This window comes from Epargyreus clarus, unplaced genomic scaffold, assembly GCF_041222505.1.
Source record: "Epargyreus clarus isolate Ecla_fem2 unplaced genomic scaffold, WU_Ecla_fem_2.2 ptg000002l, whole genome shotgun sequence".
NCBI lineage: Eukaryota > Metazoa > Arthropoda > Insecta > Lepidoptera > Hesperiidae > Epargyreus > Epargyreus clarus.
Genome location: NW_027332210.1, coordinates 6,786,765 through 6,804,723, shown reverse-complemented (window position 1 = coordinate 6,804,723; position 17,959 = coordinate 6,786,765). Strand labels below are relative to the sequence as shown.

Below are 17,959 nucleotides of genomic sequence, written 5' to 3'. Positions count from 1 at the left end.
TAAAATGTTATATTTGGAATGCAATTGTCAGAGGACGAAATTTTATTCTTTGGATGTCAAGGGGGTTAGTGCCAAATTACTACTACCGCGGACAACTGTAATTAACCTCAGATTAGATTATAATAGATTAAACTCCTGCGTGTGATCGCCCACAGATGCGCCGCTTTCTCTGAGGGAGAAGCTAAAATGCCTTGGAAATGTAGGACACTCTCACCATACCCATTTTTTTTTGTTTTCGAGAGGGAAAACTTCGTAAGGTACCCGGTGTCGTGGGAGCGACACAGAGTTATGTGGGATTGTTACCGCACTAAAACCCTCCCGGTGGCCGTCCTCGGCGCTGCGTAAAGGACTTCGGGATCTCCAGAGGAACGCAGCCGGAGTACTCTTAGCGTGTTGCCCCGTCGGGCTCCGCCCAGGTGAGCATGCCGCTCGCCACATCGTCTATTGTACACGACGGTATGCGACCACACATACTGCCGCCCTACCCGGGATCGCTGGCCGGGCGGTTGGAGCTCCCACTCTTGCCGCCCGCAACCCCGGAAGCTCCTTTTAGTCGCCTCTTACGACAGGCAGGGGATACCGTAGCCCTATTCTAGTCCCGGAACTACAGGGACAACCCTTACCACACCCACCAAACTTGAACACAGCAGCGCTTAACATTGTCTTTATTAGGCAGAAATAGTTGTGGCGGTGGTGTACCACGTATGGTTCCTGAACCACGTCGAGTCAGGAAAGGTTCTATCATCTTTGAATTCGAGCTTAATTCGACTGCAACACAACCATTAGGTATAATATCCTTTTTAGTAGCGCTTGCACCACTTTACATTACATTCTTGTGGAAAGGATAGGTATAATAAAAAGTCAACGAGTTGCATTCCGGGTAACCAACAGAAGTGAAAACTTGAATATTAACGTTGTGCATTTTGTTATTTTGGAATAATATGATAATATAATTTGATAATTGGAATAATCTTATACATAAAATTCTCGTGTCACAATGTTAGTTACCGTACTCCTCCGAAACGGTTACACCGATTTTCGCCAAATGTTTTATGCATATTCAGTACGTCTGAGAATCGGCTACTATCTATTTTTCATACCCCTAAGTGATAAGGGTTGTTCACCCTTAACAATTTTTTATTTATATGGCAACACAACGTTTGCCGGGTCAGCTAGTTATCAGTATAAAAGTACTATCATTTATGTGGTAAAATACAATATTTTTTTTTACGCTATCGTACACAAATATGACAATTTATGTTACAATAAAAAATTAGTACTTCAGAACTGTTACATTTTACGAATTTTCGATCAGGCCACGTGTCCTGATGCGAGTTTAACATATTTTACCCATTACAAAAGTGCACAACGCCGCCAAAGAAGTTTTCACTTCAAAAAGATCTTACTGGGAATATGGCATTATTCTAACCTGGAAAAACTTAAGTAACTCAGATACCTACCACGATATGTTCTAGTGAAACTGCTGTCTAAAAAGATTTTTCTGAAATACAAGATATTTCTCGAGCTTTATAAGTAGATAGGCATTAGTGACCTTTAATTTGATTAATGAAGAACTTACCTTAAATGAACCGCTAGAGCATACACGTGGATTGCAGGCGGAACGCTGACTCAATACTTCTAGAAGTAAGTTCGAGCGGGGAGGTACCATCGCTACCTCTATTTCTACCTTGAAGCAGCTCTTTCGTTTCGACGGAAGGGATGCTAGAGGACTTACATGATGAGACAACCTTAGTCTTCAGGAGTGCCAACATAGGTGTTTGTATGTGCTTCAAATAAAATCCAGGTATATATGAAGTTGGTTACGGATATCCATGGACGGCAGTGAACACTTACCATCAGGTGGAGTGTGTATCTTTGTTAATAATAGCTAGAGAATTATTAAAAAAAAAAACCGACTGCTTAATAATACAGCGTATGCTACTCCCGTCTCCCACAACTTTATGAGTCACACCTCATATGTTTAAATTCGTTGGGCCGTTTGAGCTGCAGAATGTGCCAAATACTCTCGAAAAGCATTAGTATCCACAGGCGGGTAAAAAAGAGGGTTAAATGATGGGATGAAGAAGAAAGAGTAAGTACAGTTACGTAAAATAGGCCTTACCGTTTGGAAGATCTTCAACTCCCCAAGTGTATGACACTTTAAAACTATTATTAAATATAATTAATACTGTGATGTCGATGGATCTGTTTCAATAGGTGATCGGGGCTGGACTGAGGTGGGTAGCGCTGCGGTTCGGATGTAGGTCTTGTGAATACAGCCTTCGGAGACAGGGCCGGACTAAGCTTTTGTTTTAAATAAGTTTTATGTAGTAGAAAATTAAACGTTTTTTTTTTATATTGATACCTAACGGTAAGGTAGACGGGCTACCTGGTGGAATGCAGTCAGCGTCGCCAATGGACGTTGGCAACACCAGAGGAGTCGCCAAAGCATCGCCGGCTTTAAAGGAGAGCTCTTTTTGCATCCCTCTTGCACCCTTCTTAAAATTGCGGGACGTCTGCTAAAACACATATTCCACCACACACATGACTACGTGACTACTATCTAGTCTCTGAAACTTTTCTTAATAATGTGCTTCGATTGAACTTTAAGCCGCCCCTTCATGTGCCGCCCATAATAGTTCGCAAATAGATTTTCAAGGTTTTCTAATACAAACTGCACGTTATTATACGTCAAATACTGGTTTGCCGCCCGTGCCGCCCTCTGAAGCTTGACCCATCTGCCCCTCGGCACACTATGCACTTGACGTTAAAGGTTAATTACAGATGCTACCCTTGCGAATTAAGTTGGAACTTTATTAGGAAAACAACAAAAACAATAAGTTGGACATGAACAATCTAAATTCACAATTTATAGTGTAACAGCTTAAGATGAAATTACAGTAGATATAAGTTACTTTTATGATACTCCTTTCAAAAGAAACCTTTCTTTTTTAAGGTCATAATAATAATTACATTGATTAATATATTTAATGTTATAATAAAACTAACCATTGTCCTTTGTAATTAATTATAATAATCAATATAGATTATTATATTGCATGTTAGAATAAAACTTTTTTTACAATACGGGAGTAGCAGACGAGCATGCAACCCACCTGATGGTAAGTGACTACTGCCGCCCATGGACATGTAATCAACCCCAGTACATCTCCCTTCAGGCCAGAACATAGCAGCGTTTAACACTGCTGTTATGAGGTAAAACTAAATCATTGTCCTTAATGAATCTTAATATTTACCTTTAATACTTTTATTGTCAACGAGCTTTTGCCCGCGGCTTCGCTCGCGTCAAGAAGTAATATTTTCATCCCCTATTTTATCTCCTTGGGGGTGGAATTGATCAAAATCCTTTCTTAGCGGATGCCTACGACATAACATCTACCTGCATGTCAAATTTCAGCCCGATTCGTCCAGTGGTTTGGGCTGTGCGTTGATAGATCACTATGTTAGTCAGTCACCTTTGAGTTATATATATTTAGATTCTAACATTTTAACTAAGTTTTGACATGTGTAACACCTGTAAAGGTAGCATTTAATTGGACTTTATGTATCGTTATTGACTTATTATACTAGATGCTTTACACAATAAAATAAATAAATAATTAAATAAATTATTCGTCTCATTAACGCCAGAGTACAGCCCTGTGTTCATGTGGTTTCGTGTGTGTTCAAGTGTCTTCTATATTTGTTCTAATTCCTGCGTAAGTGTAACTCGTAGGTACACTGTTCATTTATCACTATAATTCCAATGGTTCATAGAAATATCGAGGATTTCACAACAATTGCTACATCAACTACACAAAAGGATTAATTTCTAAATTCTTTCATCACACATTACAAGTTTTTGTCAATTGCATAACCTAACTTCATGTTCTTTTCTTATATGATTGCTTTTGTTAAGATTAAGTACATTTCTTCTTGAGGTCGGCTAATGAGCCACTATCTTTGAGGACTAAGCTGCAATGTCTCGGAAAAGTATATCTTCCCTCCCACGCCCTTCAAACCAGAACACAGAAGCGCTTAACACTGCTGTTGTACGGCAGAAATAGATGAGGTGATGGTACCGCTGGAAATGAACCACAGATGGTTCTAGCAATTTCAAAAAATATTATCAAAATTAAAACATGTATTTTGTCCATAACTTTATAAGGCACTGCATAATATGATGTTTCATTAAGTACGTGGAGCAAGCGATGAAAAAACAGTTCATTCCATAAATGAAGACAATTTATTAAATGATAGGTTTATTCCAATAAATAGCCACCATTCAAATAAAGTTTTATATTTACTTAGCATAGATGGAGCTTTATTTTTCGCCGACAACGTTTACATTTTTAATTTTTATGCTTATGAAGTTTTTTGGCCGACATATCTACGAGTATTTGCTGCAATTTCATCTTTCGCCCAGGCGACGCGAATCCTTCTTAAAGCTCAAGTTCTTGTTATAAAATAATAGAATTAAATGGGTTAAATTGAATTGAATTTTCCCTCGTATTTGAAGCATCTTCTCCTGTAATATTAACATAGTATTCCACCAAATATTTGTATAGTTTTGAATTATTTTCAGAATCAATTCAATGAAACCCAAAAACACATAATCGATTTCTTGGTTGAGCACGCCGATTGTTCACTTGTTCAAATATTTCGAGACTCGTTCGATTTGTATTCAGACTGACCTCATTTTGAACCAAGGACCCCATTGTTGAATTGAATATATGTTCCACAATAATAAAATTATAACTTATTTGTTTAGTAACGTTGATTCTACATACGCAAGTGTCTTTAATTTTCTGAAGGCTTTTTTTATAGGTATCTTGATAGATTAGGTATAGTCCGCGCCAAACTGCTAGTCCGCTGTTGCCAGCAGGTATAGTCATACAATTTGCTATGGCGACGCGATTCATTTTTATTCAGAGCGGACTAGCAGCCTTACGGGGACTATACATGCGTTAAAAATCCTACCTATAAGGTTGCGAAAGATCATAGGGAACTTTTGCGTGCTCTACGAACTTTACAATGGTGAGTAGTGCAAGGAAATATTTGACACACTTTCTCCCTCCTATCACTGGCCGATGTAGGAATGAAGTTTCAAAATGCTGCAAAAAATCCTCTCCTGCCAAGCCAGCGACTATAAACATTACACTTGATCAAAGGGTCCAAGGTTCAAATCCCAGGCACGCACTTCTGATTTTTCAAAGTCAAGTGCGTATTAGAAGTCAATTACCACTTGCTTAAACGGTGAATGAAAACATCGTGAGGAAACCTGCATACCTCAGAAATCTTGAAAAAAAATTAAAGGTATGTGAAGTCTGGCCGGGGTGGACTATTTCCTAATCCTTTTCATTCTGAGAGGAGACCCGTGTCCAGCAGTGGGATATTAATGGGTTGATGATGATGACATTGGCGGCTCCTCTGGTATTGCAAATGTCCACAGGCGATAGTGACTACATTCCATCAGATAGCTCGTCTGCCTTATCGTTCAGTTTTACTATGAAGAAAAGCGGTAAAACGGTACTTTGAAGGTATTTCCTTATATCGTAATCAGAGGTAGCCGTGACCACCATCAAGCTACACGCTCGTTTACTACTCAACTACATAGAAAAACTAGATTTGTCGCATATTTATGTATAGTCAGTTACATAAATAGCATTCATTAGATAAATATCTTATCGTTGCTGACAGATATGACTTTATTGTAATTGTTACCAGTGCTGTCCAGCTATTGCCAATCGATACTGATAATCAATGATCAAGACTTGCGATCTTGAAATAGGAAGGCTTATCTGCGATCCAAACTTTGAAATCCATCCTTGAGGCTAATGTAAAACGCTTGTAATATCCTGGAGATATTGCAGAAAGATATAGATATGGATATTGCATCCCGCGGCCCGTCAATATAATTGGCTATGAAGGCCCGGTCCGTCAATATAATTGTGTCCAGAAAGTGACTGTACCAGTTGGAAGGTTGGCAACCACCGTTTGATGCAGTCTTCTAAGTCTGGACGCAAATGTTTCTATTCTACCACTAGAATTGTTATACTATTCATATTATATTCTATTCATCTAATGCCGTGGATAGCAAGGAACTGTGCAAAGTATAGCCACTAACGGTACCCCACCAACTCTCGACCGCGCCGAACATAAGATTTATTAGATTAGATTAGATGGCCTTGATTTAATTGAGATCTTAAAGAATAATAAAAAAAATTACCAACAAGTCAAAATTCGACCATATACATACATTTTATGGACATCACTAATGTTCGCTCATAGCTACACAAAAAAAGAAACAAAAACCGGATGACAAGCAAAGGCGAAAATGGTTCTAAACTGTTTTTTCTTTGCCAATTTATATGTACTAAGTAAACTCTATAACTATTTTATAATAAGCCAATAGTATCTAGACTCGAACTTCGAAGTGGCACAGACGTCTTACGTTACGCGGTCACCAAACCACAATCCATACGAATTCGTGAGTGCATTCTTACTTGCTATTTCATTTATTAACTACATAGAGATTTATTTATGCGTATATTTTTACTATTTTATCTGACTGCGGAAGGATGTTTAAGGGTGTATACAGGCCGAATTATTCAAGGCCTTCAGGGCCAAATCCGAAACTATAAGAATTAGCGAACAGTATTGAAAGGAGTTACGAGGTCGATTTTGATAAAACTATAACTGTTACATTAGATTTTTAAGAAATCATATCCCCAGCAATTTTTGTATTTCATGTATTTTATATAATCGGCCTCGTAACTCCTTTCAGTATTTTTCGGTAATCCTTATAGTTTCGGTTTGGGCCCTCAAGGCTCTATAGAAAAATTCACCCCGTATATGTATTATTGTTGTGTCATTCTTTGGCATGATCTGCAGCCCAAGGGCTTGACGAATTTCTGTATGTGAGGTGCCGTTGGATTCGTTTAAATTATTGGAGCCACCATAATCCTTACTAATATTATAAATCCGAAAGTAACTCTGTCTGTCTGTCTGGTTGTCTCTTCTTCACGCCTAAACCACTGAACCGATTTTAATGAAATTTTGTACGAAGATAGTCTGAGACCCGAGAAAGGACATAGGATAGTTTTTATCCCGGAAATCCCACGGGAACTAGGGATGGCGATATAATATCGATTAATCAGAGAATCGATCTTTTGGACCAAAAAAATAGATTATTTTAATCGATATTAGTAAGGATTGAATCGTAAACTATGCATTTGATCAAGTGATGATCTTTAGCAAAGTCGTTGTTCATGAGCCCACGAAGGTTCCAGAGTTGGTACGACCAATTTTTGCCAGATGGCGCCACGAATTTTCTGTTTTATGTATGTTAGTATGTCATATTATTTTCTTTTAACGCGGGCGAAGCCGCGGGCAAAAACTAGTAATGCTATATTTTCAATAAGTTGTGCTTTTTATTTCAAAATATTTCATTATAAGCGAAGCCTAACCCATAGATACCTACTATGTTTGTCCCTGTAGTTCCGGGACCAGAACGGGGCTACGGTATCCCCTGCCTGTCGTAAGAGGCGACTAAAAGGGGGCTTCCGGGGTTGCGGGCGGTAAGTGTGGGAGCTCGAACCGCTCAGTAAGCGACCCCGGGAAGGGCGGCGGTATGTGTGGTCGCATACCGTCGTACACACCAGGGCACACTGGGCAGAGCCCGACGGGGCAACGCGCTGAGGACGGCCACCGGGGGGGTTTAAGTGCGGTAAAAATCCCACATAACCGTGCGTCGCTCCCACGGCGCCGGGTACCTTTTTGGTAAATATGAAAAAATAAATAAACGCCACAATTCTTTATATTGTAATTTCGTTTCCCTCGCTGACTTCAGTTTGTTATATTTTTCAGACAAAGCACCCAGTATGTGGGACAATTTTTGTCGAAAGCCATTCGCAGTGGTGGACAATACAACTGGAGACGATGCTGGCAAATCGTACGAGTTCTACAAACGGGACATCGCAATGTTGAAATTCCTTGGCGTTGATTTCTACAGATTCTCTATATCCTGGCTCAGAATTCTGCCAACCAGCTTCCCAAACAAAATCAGTAAAGCAGGAGTCGAGTATTACAATAATGTCATTAATGAGTTGCTAGCTAATGATATTGAGCCAGTTGTAACGCTGTATCATTGGGATTTGCCTCAAAATCTTCAAGATTTGGGCGGATGGGCTAATCCTCTCATTGCTTATTGGTTCTAGGATTACGCTCGGACAATGTATCAACTATTCGGTGATAGAGTCAAGATCTGGATAACGATAAATGAACCAAAACAAGTAGCAATATATGGATATGGCATGTCGTTATTTGCTCCTGGCATAAATTCGCCAGGAATAGGCGATTACTTGGCTGTCAAACATCTGATGATGGCGCATGCCAGGGCTTGGCATGTTTATGATAAGGAGTTTAGAGAACAGCAAAATGGTGAGCATACCCCGCAGTAATCATTATCTATTTGAAGTTATCTGTTAAAAGTTTGCCCTAAATTAAGTTCAATTTTTCCATTACATATGAGTATATAATTTCGAAATTTTAAATCATCTCATAATGATCAATAGACGAGCAAATCTATGATCGGCGAGCAAATCGGTGAAATCATCTTCATCGACAAAATCATGCGAAAGAAATATGTATCTAAACAAAATAGTATCTTACTGATAGTAGCATATAAATTTGACTATATTTTTGTGCAGGTATTTGCGGTATAACTATAGCAATGGATTGACAGACTCTCCGTCAGATGTGCAAGCTGGGAAGACGCTATGGACTTTGAAGCAGGTCTCTACACCCATCCGATTTTCTCAACAAAAGGAGGATTTCCTGATAGTGTCGTGCGCATCGTTGGAGAGAAGAGTGCAGCCCAAGGGTTCTGGAGGAGCAGATTACCTGAATTTACGCTAGAAAAAATTAAATATGTCAAAGGTCAGTTGACCCTTTTATAGAAGAGCGATTTACTGTAAAATTTCACTTAAAACAAGTTTAAATATCTTAGTTGAAACGTCTCCATGTTTGATTTTTGTGGTGATAAGTCCATACAAGTTAAACTTGATGCAATTGTATTTAATGAACCGTCAGCCATTAAGATGCAGGTTAAATGCAACGATAAAAGTATATTCTAAGAATCACATTAAATTGTTTTACTGTTTATAGGCACCAGTGATTTCTTCGGTTTTAACCATTATACTACGAAATTCTACTCTAGAGATAAATATCAAAATGGGACGTATCCTGTGCCATCCTATGACGATGACGTCGGTTAATACATAACATACTTGGACTACGAAAAAAGCGCTGTTGATCGTGTAACAGTAAGTTTATAAATTAATCTCTAAACCAATATAACCAAACCTTTTAGTAGAGCAATCACCCTTTGGTTTCCCAGATCTTCGATTCTGGGTCAGTTACATATCTTAATGACTTTGGCCAACAATTGCTAGTTGATACCGCTAAGGACTAAATTATAATTAATTCATAATCATCAAATATCCTATATTTCTCAATGTCTTACTGATGGTCATGATTTAGACTTCATCTATCTTTGTGAACATTTTTTCAAGAGTTCTCAGGCATGTAGGTTTTCTCATGATATTTTACTTTACCTACTTTTAAAGCTAGTGATAATTGATTTCTTCTACGCACATAACTTTAAAAATTCAGGGGTGTTTGCATGGAATTTGGACTTCACATCTCTCGATTGGGAGATTATAGTTTCAACCATATCCTATCACTGCTGTAGACACTTACCTATGTATTGCTACTAATTTCCAGGTTGCCCCACAAGGCATTCGAAAAGCGTTGAACTGGGTGAAGGAAAACTGCAATAACCCGCAGATTATGATAACAGAGAATGGATACGCCACGTTCGGAGGACTGGCGGACGAGAAACGGATAATGTTCTACACTAAGTATCTGAATGCAGTACTGGATGCGATAGAAGAGGATGAATGTAATGTCATTTGTTATGCTGCTTGGAGTCTGCTTGATAACTTCGAATGGAGTTTTGGTTCAAGGTTTGTTTTACAATTTCGTCATCAAGCCAACACTTTCCCACTACAGCAGCCGTATCCTCTCGGAGTAAAAAAGTTTTCATTTTTAAACGCGTTGACCAAGCATGGATTGGTAGATCTTACTTACCTTTTTCTTTATCATGCCTTTTTCTTTACGAAACTCCGTGGCGTATAGGATTCCTCACGAATCCTTCACGTTAAAATAAATGAATATATTGGCATACGAATCCTGTATCCTTATTGGGGTGAACTTCAAACCACTAAGCAATAATTGCTTCCTATACATAATCCACAACTACTACACTACGCCCTACTCCACTCATGATGAAGTAGCACTAACATAAAGTGTTCCTTTGGTCTAAGTGTACCGCATCTTTGACCAACTTCTGGTAGAATTCTATATGCTCTCAAATGGACAAGGTAAAGTCTTGTAGCGTTGAAATCCTTTTAAGTATCAAAATGTACACTAGTCTAGACTTATCTTGGAAACTGTTGAATAAATTTCTATGACTTTCCCTTAAAGATATTGGAGGTCTTTACAGACTTCTAATTTCTCAATATAAATATTGTTTTATTTCTTCTCAGGATAAAATTCGGGCTCTTCGAAGTTGACTATGAGGATGATTATAAAACAAGAAGACCGAGGGCTTCTGCATTTTGGTACAAGAAACTTATCCCGACGCGGTTCCTTGAACAGGATTATAAGACAGAAGTTCGAAAAAATGTCGTTTTAATTAGTAAACAATTAGCATAAACTTTGGAAACATTTCTACCTTTCTTACCTTTGTAACCGACTTCTCCTAGGAAAAAGGTTTTGGTCGCTTGTATAAACACATATTTTTATGTATATATGTTCGACGAATGTTTTGTCCTGTAATATGTTTATACATACGGGTATAGTCCGCGTAAGATTGCTAGTCCACTCAGAATATAGAAATGAATCGCGTCTCCATAGCAAATTGTATGCCTACACCTGCTCGCAACAACTTCAAAGCGGAATAGCAGTTTGACGTACCATACATTGCAGACTAGAAGCCACTGGCCACCTGATGTTAAGTGGAAACTGACTATGATGAATGGTATGGATCATGTACATTTTGAAGGTGGTAGAACCCTTTGTGATTCAACTCCGGCGGCACCACCGCCACACCTATTATTAGGTTATTAGGTAGACTAATAACAGCAGTATTAGGCACTGCTGTGTTCCGGTTTGAAGGGTGTGGTAAGGGAGACAGACTTTTCCGAGGCGTTCCAGCTTAGTCCTCAGGGGTAGCGGCGCATTTGTGGCCGATCTCAGGTAGGAATATCTAATCCTATCTGGGGTTGATTGCAGATGTCCATGGGCGGCAGTAGTCACTTACTCAGGTGGACTGTATGCTCGTCTGCTACTCCTATATTATAAAAAAAATCTAGGACCGAATTTAATTAAGAACATGGATGTATGAAGTTGAAACTTCCCATACCATCCGACGTTGCTTTATTTTAGAGATCGGTTATGAACTGTATAGAAGTCGTGACGTCTGTTCGTATACAATTTGTAGTATAAAGGTAATTAAGTACTAAATTGGTTTCATGTAGGATATTGACAGAGCCTACTTATCATATCAGTAGCGAAAAGTAAACAGCATTCAAATTAGTGTAAATAAATATTCACGATACTGTAGGTATAACGTTCATTTCGCACACATTTAAGTTTAGAACAACGCGTTTAAGGAATACAGTTTTAAAAATTGTAAGTTTTTTTTATTAGTAATATAGTTTTATTAGGATAGTTTTACACAGTTTTAAATTATTTGTTAATTTTATTAAATTATTTATTTATTTATTATTTATTTATTTATTTATTGCTTCATAAAATAAATTACATGCAACAAAAGTTATAGATAACACAGGCCAAAAAAGAATAACATGGAATTTCAATTAGAAATGAAGACAGCTAATTTAAATTATGAAAAATAATTTGTGTTTCCCTTTTAATAACTATTTAAGTAAATAAAAAATGATGTGAGTATCAAAAATAATTAAACTACTTTTGTTTAAGCATAATATGCTAACGAGTTGCTCTATAGTGAAACGGGTCTGCCATTTTAAAATGTCTATTAGCTGACTACGAAGGGTATGGTTATTGAGTGTGTATGTCTCATTCTTTGGCACCCCCTGCAGCCTATACGGCTTACCTGATTTTGACATATGAATTGTCTTTGGTAGTCTAATATCTTATCTCTAAGTATATGTTACTCCCATAATTATTAAATTCTTAATCAGCCGTATTTTTATTTTTCAAAATAATTGACATCACACACATCATACACTTGACATCTGTAATCAACTCTATAGTCTGATTCATAATTAGGTGTCCAAAATGTAAACAAAGGTGTTGACCTATCAATAAAATACGTTTCAAATGGTAGTTTCTTATTTTTGACGATATTTAAGTGTAAGAGAGGATTAAAGTCCTGAAGTCTGCCACAGATGCATTGCTACCCATGAGAACTAAGTTGAACACCTCGTATAGCATAGGCACGTCTCTCTTTCCACCTCCTTTGAACACATCAGCGCTTAACTTGGTTACTATAAGATAAAAAGGAGTAACACCGGACGGGACACAGTTCACATAGGTCTAGAGATCTATTCGATAGAATCTTATCTTTGAGGATTTTCGGATTGCCATAAATGCAGTAGTCCAAAGACCACTTACTATCAGGCGAATTGCATATCTACTCGTTTGCTTCCTCGATATAAAAAATGTATTAATAGCGTGGTTTAAATTTGTGACATTTAGTTTTGCTTCTCACTCGTTTTCTATAATGCGTGAGCAAGAAAAATATACAAAAAATGTCATGTTGATTTCCATTCATTATTGAAATGAGTTTTAGCTACATTGAATATAGTTAGTGATACTATTAAATGTAAGAAGTAAACACTGATAAGTAACTAATCTTTGTGATATAATCCCGCGGTGTTTACAACCAATAAAATATAACATGTATTAATAAAGAAAAATTGTTTGTGTGTATTTTCAAATTATTATTTTCCGTACTATTCAGAACCCTTTGTAGTTTGACTTCGAGGGTACCGCCGTAGGTGTGTAGCTATATCTGCCTAATAACAGCAGTTTTAAGCGCTGCTGTTATTAGGCAGAAGAACCCTTATTGGAGCTGGTTCTAACTTAATCCTCAGGGGTAACGTCGCATCTGTGACCTCACGTTAGGACTCTATCTTATTTGGGGTCGATTACATACCCTGCCATTAGGTGTAATACTGTCTTAGCTGTTTTCATTATTTTTGTAAGGAATTATAAAAAAATAGTCCATATATCAATCTTCTGTAGGCAACATATTGGATAAATAATTCGATTAATAATAACGGGTATTGAAAAATGTCAACAGAAATAAGAAGATTTCTATAAAAAAAATATATAACTAAAGTTGTTAATATTAACTAGTTCGTCTATAAAACTTATCATTGATAAGGAAAATTTATGATCTCTATAAATAAAGGTTTGATAAGATGTATGATGAAAGATTTCCAAACAAACACAAATTATTTCCATCAATAGTCCACAAGTGTTAATATAAAATGTGGTGTTAATAAAGTCACAATATTCTCTATGAGACAAATGGGCTAAGCCTGCTTTATTTTTAGTGACTTGTTCTTCGAATTCAGAAGTCAGTTTTAAATTAAAATTTATTAACTAAATTATTATAAAATATAGTAACTAATATACAGTGTCATTATTATGACCTATTTTTGTGCAATTGATTCTGTTGTAATAAGATAAGATTATTTTGATCTAATAAGTAAATATGTTTTTGATAAAACGTTGACAGATAGATGGATTGCTTGCATTTTATACCTGAATAAGTACCTAGTTATTATTATTTTTTATATTTTTATTGAGACAATTTTATTAAAAAATACATGAGCATATTATAAGTAAATACAATAAAATTTTAAGGAAAAATTATATAGTCTTATACATATGACATTATCATTAAATTATCATTAAACAGGTATTTATAATAATACCTGTAATAAGAGAATTACGAATATATAAATAATTAATCAAAGCTATTCTCGCATTATTCTTATTTAGGCGGTTTAGACAATTATGTGTAATTGTGGGAATTTAAGTTATAAAATAATAATCACACTCGTTATTATATTTTCCATCTTGAAGTACAGAAATGGAAGGTAAGGATAAATTTTTGCAATGGAGAGTCATCTTATTTTTTGAAATACTGGTTAAGAAATGAGGAAAATAGCTTCATTAAATAAAGGGGGTCCTATAAAAAAAGGTTCTTGATAAACAGTCTCTGAAATTTGGCTGCGTTAACAAATACTCCCTTCCCTTGAAAGTTAGGAATTTGAAAAAAAAAATTAACGTCTTTTTATATATCAGGTATATAATGGTGTATTAAAGACAATATTTAGCGCATTTTTTTAGTGTAATTGTATTTCGATCATAGAATTATAATTTTTTCGCTACGTACATCTATGTTTTGATGGTAAATATGATACGGTCGTATGGTATTAAACAGGTACGTACTGTTATCTTACACTGTTTATCAATTTGCAAATAAGTAAAAATAGGAGTTCAAAAACAAAATTACGTTTAGTTTATAGGCGCAGACACTCCGAATATATAGTTTTACTATAGTGTATTAGCTGTTTTAAATATAATAAAAGTAGTTATGTTTATCGCCAGTTTTCAATGCAGTTTATTATTACTATTACATTTAAAGTAAGAATTATGAGATAGTAGACCTTTTGTTATTCAATCTACTTGGAGAAATTTGTTAATTAAAAATAAAGTGAATTAAGTTTCAAAATTGTAGAGCCCTCTGTGGCTCGACCCCAGCCGTGCCACCACCACACCTATTTATGCCTAATAATTACAGTGTTAAGCACTGCTAGTGATCAGGGGGGTTACTACCATCTCTTAAAACAATATTATTTTAATCATACGTTTACTTTTTTTAGCAGGAAATTTAACATCTTAAACAAAATATGACAATTTCAGTTGGTTTTATATACTGGATAAGCTAAAAATTTATAAGGGTATAAGTTTGTTCAACTGTGTATGACGAAATATTTTACTGTTTTCAGGATATGAACTATGATTGTTTTTAAAAGATGTTGGTAGCCCCCTTAGGCTTGAAGTGTGTGGTAAAAATGATATTTATAGATTTAAGGATAAGATTAGATGTTACTAATGAAATTAGACAGAAATCTAAATCATACGCTACGAATCGTGTGAAGTTATGTATAGAAAAATAATATTCTTTTAGGCTTTCAGATATGAGGAAATTACCAGACGGATTTAAGTTAGGTGTTGCAACTGCTGCTTATCAGATAGAAGGAGGATGGAATGCTGCAGGTAAATAAACAAAGTTATCCAAAATCAATTTAAATCCAATAAGATGAAGTCCAATGAAATAAGGTAACATTTATTTAAAGTAGGTACTACTTTTACAGTTTTAGCCAAAATTTATATCTTTATTAAAGTAATCACCATTTGTCATTAAATTAAGTATTGTTATTATGTAAATTTTACACGTTTAGTTGCTAGCCCATATATTTTTACTTTATAAGTATTATTTTTTTATATATAGATCAATTCATTACTAACCACTTATTATAGTAGATACTATACCTAATATTTTGTTTAAAAATATATTGCATACATCAATATTACTAGCTGACCCGGCAAACGTTGTGTTGCCATATACATAAATAAAATGTAAAGGGTGAAGAACCCTTATTACTTAGGGGTATGAAAAATAAATAGTAGCCGATTCTCAGACCTACTGAATATGCATACATAGTGAAAATCGGTAAAGCCGTTTCGGAGGAGTACAGTAACTAACATTGAGACACACGAGAATTTTATATATCTTTTGAAATAATTTTGAATGAATTTGCAAAATTATTTCAAACCTTATTTCCATTTTTAACCGATTTCAAAAAGGAGGAGCTTTCTCAATTCGTCCGTATACCTATATGTTTTTTTAATCATACAATATATAAACATGTGCTGTAACATGGATATTTTTGTGATTTCCAGACAAAGCGCCTAGTATGTGGGACAATTTTTGTCACAAGCCGTCAAAAATAGCTGACAATACAACAGGAGACGACGCCTGCAAATCCTACGAGTACTACAAGCGGGACATTGAAATGCTAAAATTTCTCAGCGTTGATTTCTACAGGTTCTCCATATCCTGGCCCAGAATCCTACCAACCAGCTTCCCAAACAAGATCAGCGAAGCAGGACTTACATATTACAACAATATCATTAATGAGTTGCTAGTGAATAATATTGAACCAGTTATAACGTTGTATCATTGGGATTTGCCCCAAAATCTACAAGATTTGGGGGGCTGGGCTAACCCTCTTATTGTGGATTGGTTCGAAGACTACGCCCGGACAATGTATCAACTCTTTGGTGATCGAGTCAAGACCTGGATAACAATAAATGAGCCGAAGCAGATAGCCATATATGGATACGGATTGCCAAGGTTGGCTCCTGGTATCAATTCGCATGGGATTGGCGATTACTTGGCCGTCAAACATGTGGTTATGGCACATGCTAGAGCTTGGCATGTATATGATAAGGAGTTTAGAGCAAAGCAAAAAGGTAAATGGGAAGAATTTTATGGACTTATTTCTGATTTTGGAAATTGAATACTTTTCGATTCCTTATGATTTTGGGGGGAGAAAGGTTTACCACTAACGAGGGCGCTTGGTGGTATGCTTAATCTTAATAGCAATACCCATGAGTGAGTTTAATATATCAAATTAGTCCTATTAAATCTGGAGAAGCCAACAATGTGCCACTGTCGCTCATATCCAAGAAAGATATAAATAAAACTAGACTAGGTATTATGTATAGGACAAATAAAGCAATATTTAAAAAACTGAATACACTTCCTTGAAGATACTAGTTCAATGATTATTATAAACTTCCAGGTATTTGCGGAATAACGATAGCTTTGGACTATCGAGAAGGAATGACTGATTCTCCATCAGACATGCAAGCGGGGAAAGACGCCATGGATTTCGAAGTGGGACTCTACAGTCATCCAATTTTCTCAACAAAAGGAGGTTTTCCTGATAGTGTTGTGCGTATTGTTGGAGAGAAGAGTGCAGCTCAAGGGTTCTTCAGGAGCAGGTTGCCTGAATTCACACCAGAAGAAATTGAATATGTCAAAGGTATGGACTATAAAGATATGTATATTTGGATTTTACCTCTTTGATAAATAAAATTTGTGTTCCTATATTGTCAGTCTACCTTGAATTTTACATTATTACTTATATATTATGTTTAACAACAACTTTATTTTGTGAACTATTTAAACAAAATTGTGACTTTTAAAAACGCTTCTGTAAGATTATGAAACATAGAACAATAACAAAATATATTTTCATATCCATAGAATGTGCATCCAAGCATATCTGGCTCTAAGGATCATATTTTTTTAATGATCTTTCTAGCCGGATTTTTGAAAATTCGCCGCAACGTGCATGTATGGAAATACAATCAATTTTAGAATATCAGTAATAAAATATAAAAAATAAATTAAAATTAGTTTGCGTTTCCACGTAATATACTATATTTTTTTATTTTCGTAGGTACCAGTGACTTTTTTGGTTTTAACCATTATTCTTCAAGATTCTACTCGAGAGAGAAATTTGAAAAGGGGATGTACCCTGTACCATCTTACGACGATGACATCGGAGCATATTATTCTTATATGGACTACGAAAAAAGTGCTGTCATTCATGTAACTGTAAGTTTTTCAAAAATATTTTTAATAAGTGAATAATCGTAAATCCACTAGATATAACTTTAATGCAAGAATGCAAGCAATTATAATAGTAGGAAGTCAATGGCGGATTCTGCTAAGGGGCTCAAGTCCCCCTCAAAATAC

The 17,959-nt window shown here is 36.0% G+C and overlaps 1 protein-coding gene across 4 annotated transcripts in view; it reads left to right on the top strand.

Annotated features, from left to right (window-relative positions):
* The window catches only part of LOC140746766 (myrosinase 1-like), a 35,179-nt gene that overhangs the window by 14,843 nt on the left and 2,377 nt on the right, over window positions 1–17,959 (top strand). For 2 of the 4 annotated variants that reach the window (XM_073078871.1, XM_073078867.1), the window contains exons 2-5: window positions 15,317–15,405; window positions 16,093–16,665; window positions 16,998–17,240; window positions 17,661–17,818. In XM_073078871.1, the coding sequence (XP_072934972.1) occupies window positions 15,327–15,405; window positions 16,093–16,665; window positions 16,998–17,240; window positions 17,661–17,818 (1,053 nt within the window). In that variant the 5' untranslated portion in view covers window positions 15,317–15,326. Of the gene's footprint in view, window positions 1–14,436; window positions 15,087–15,316; window positions 15,406–16,092; window positions 16,666–16,997; window positions 17,241–17,660; window positions 17,819–17,959 lie in introns of those variants that run through there. The other 2 variants (XM_073078877.1, XM_073078864.1) reach the window with 2 other exon arrangements.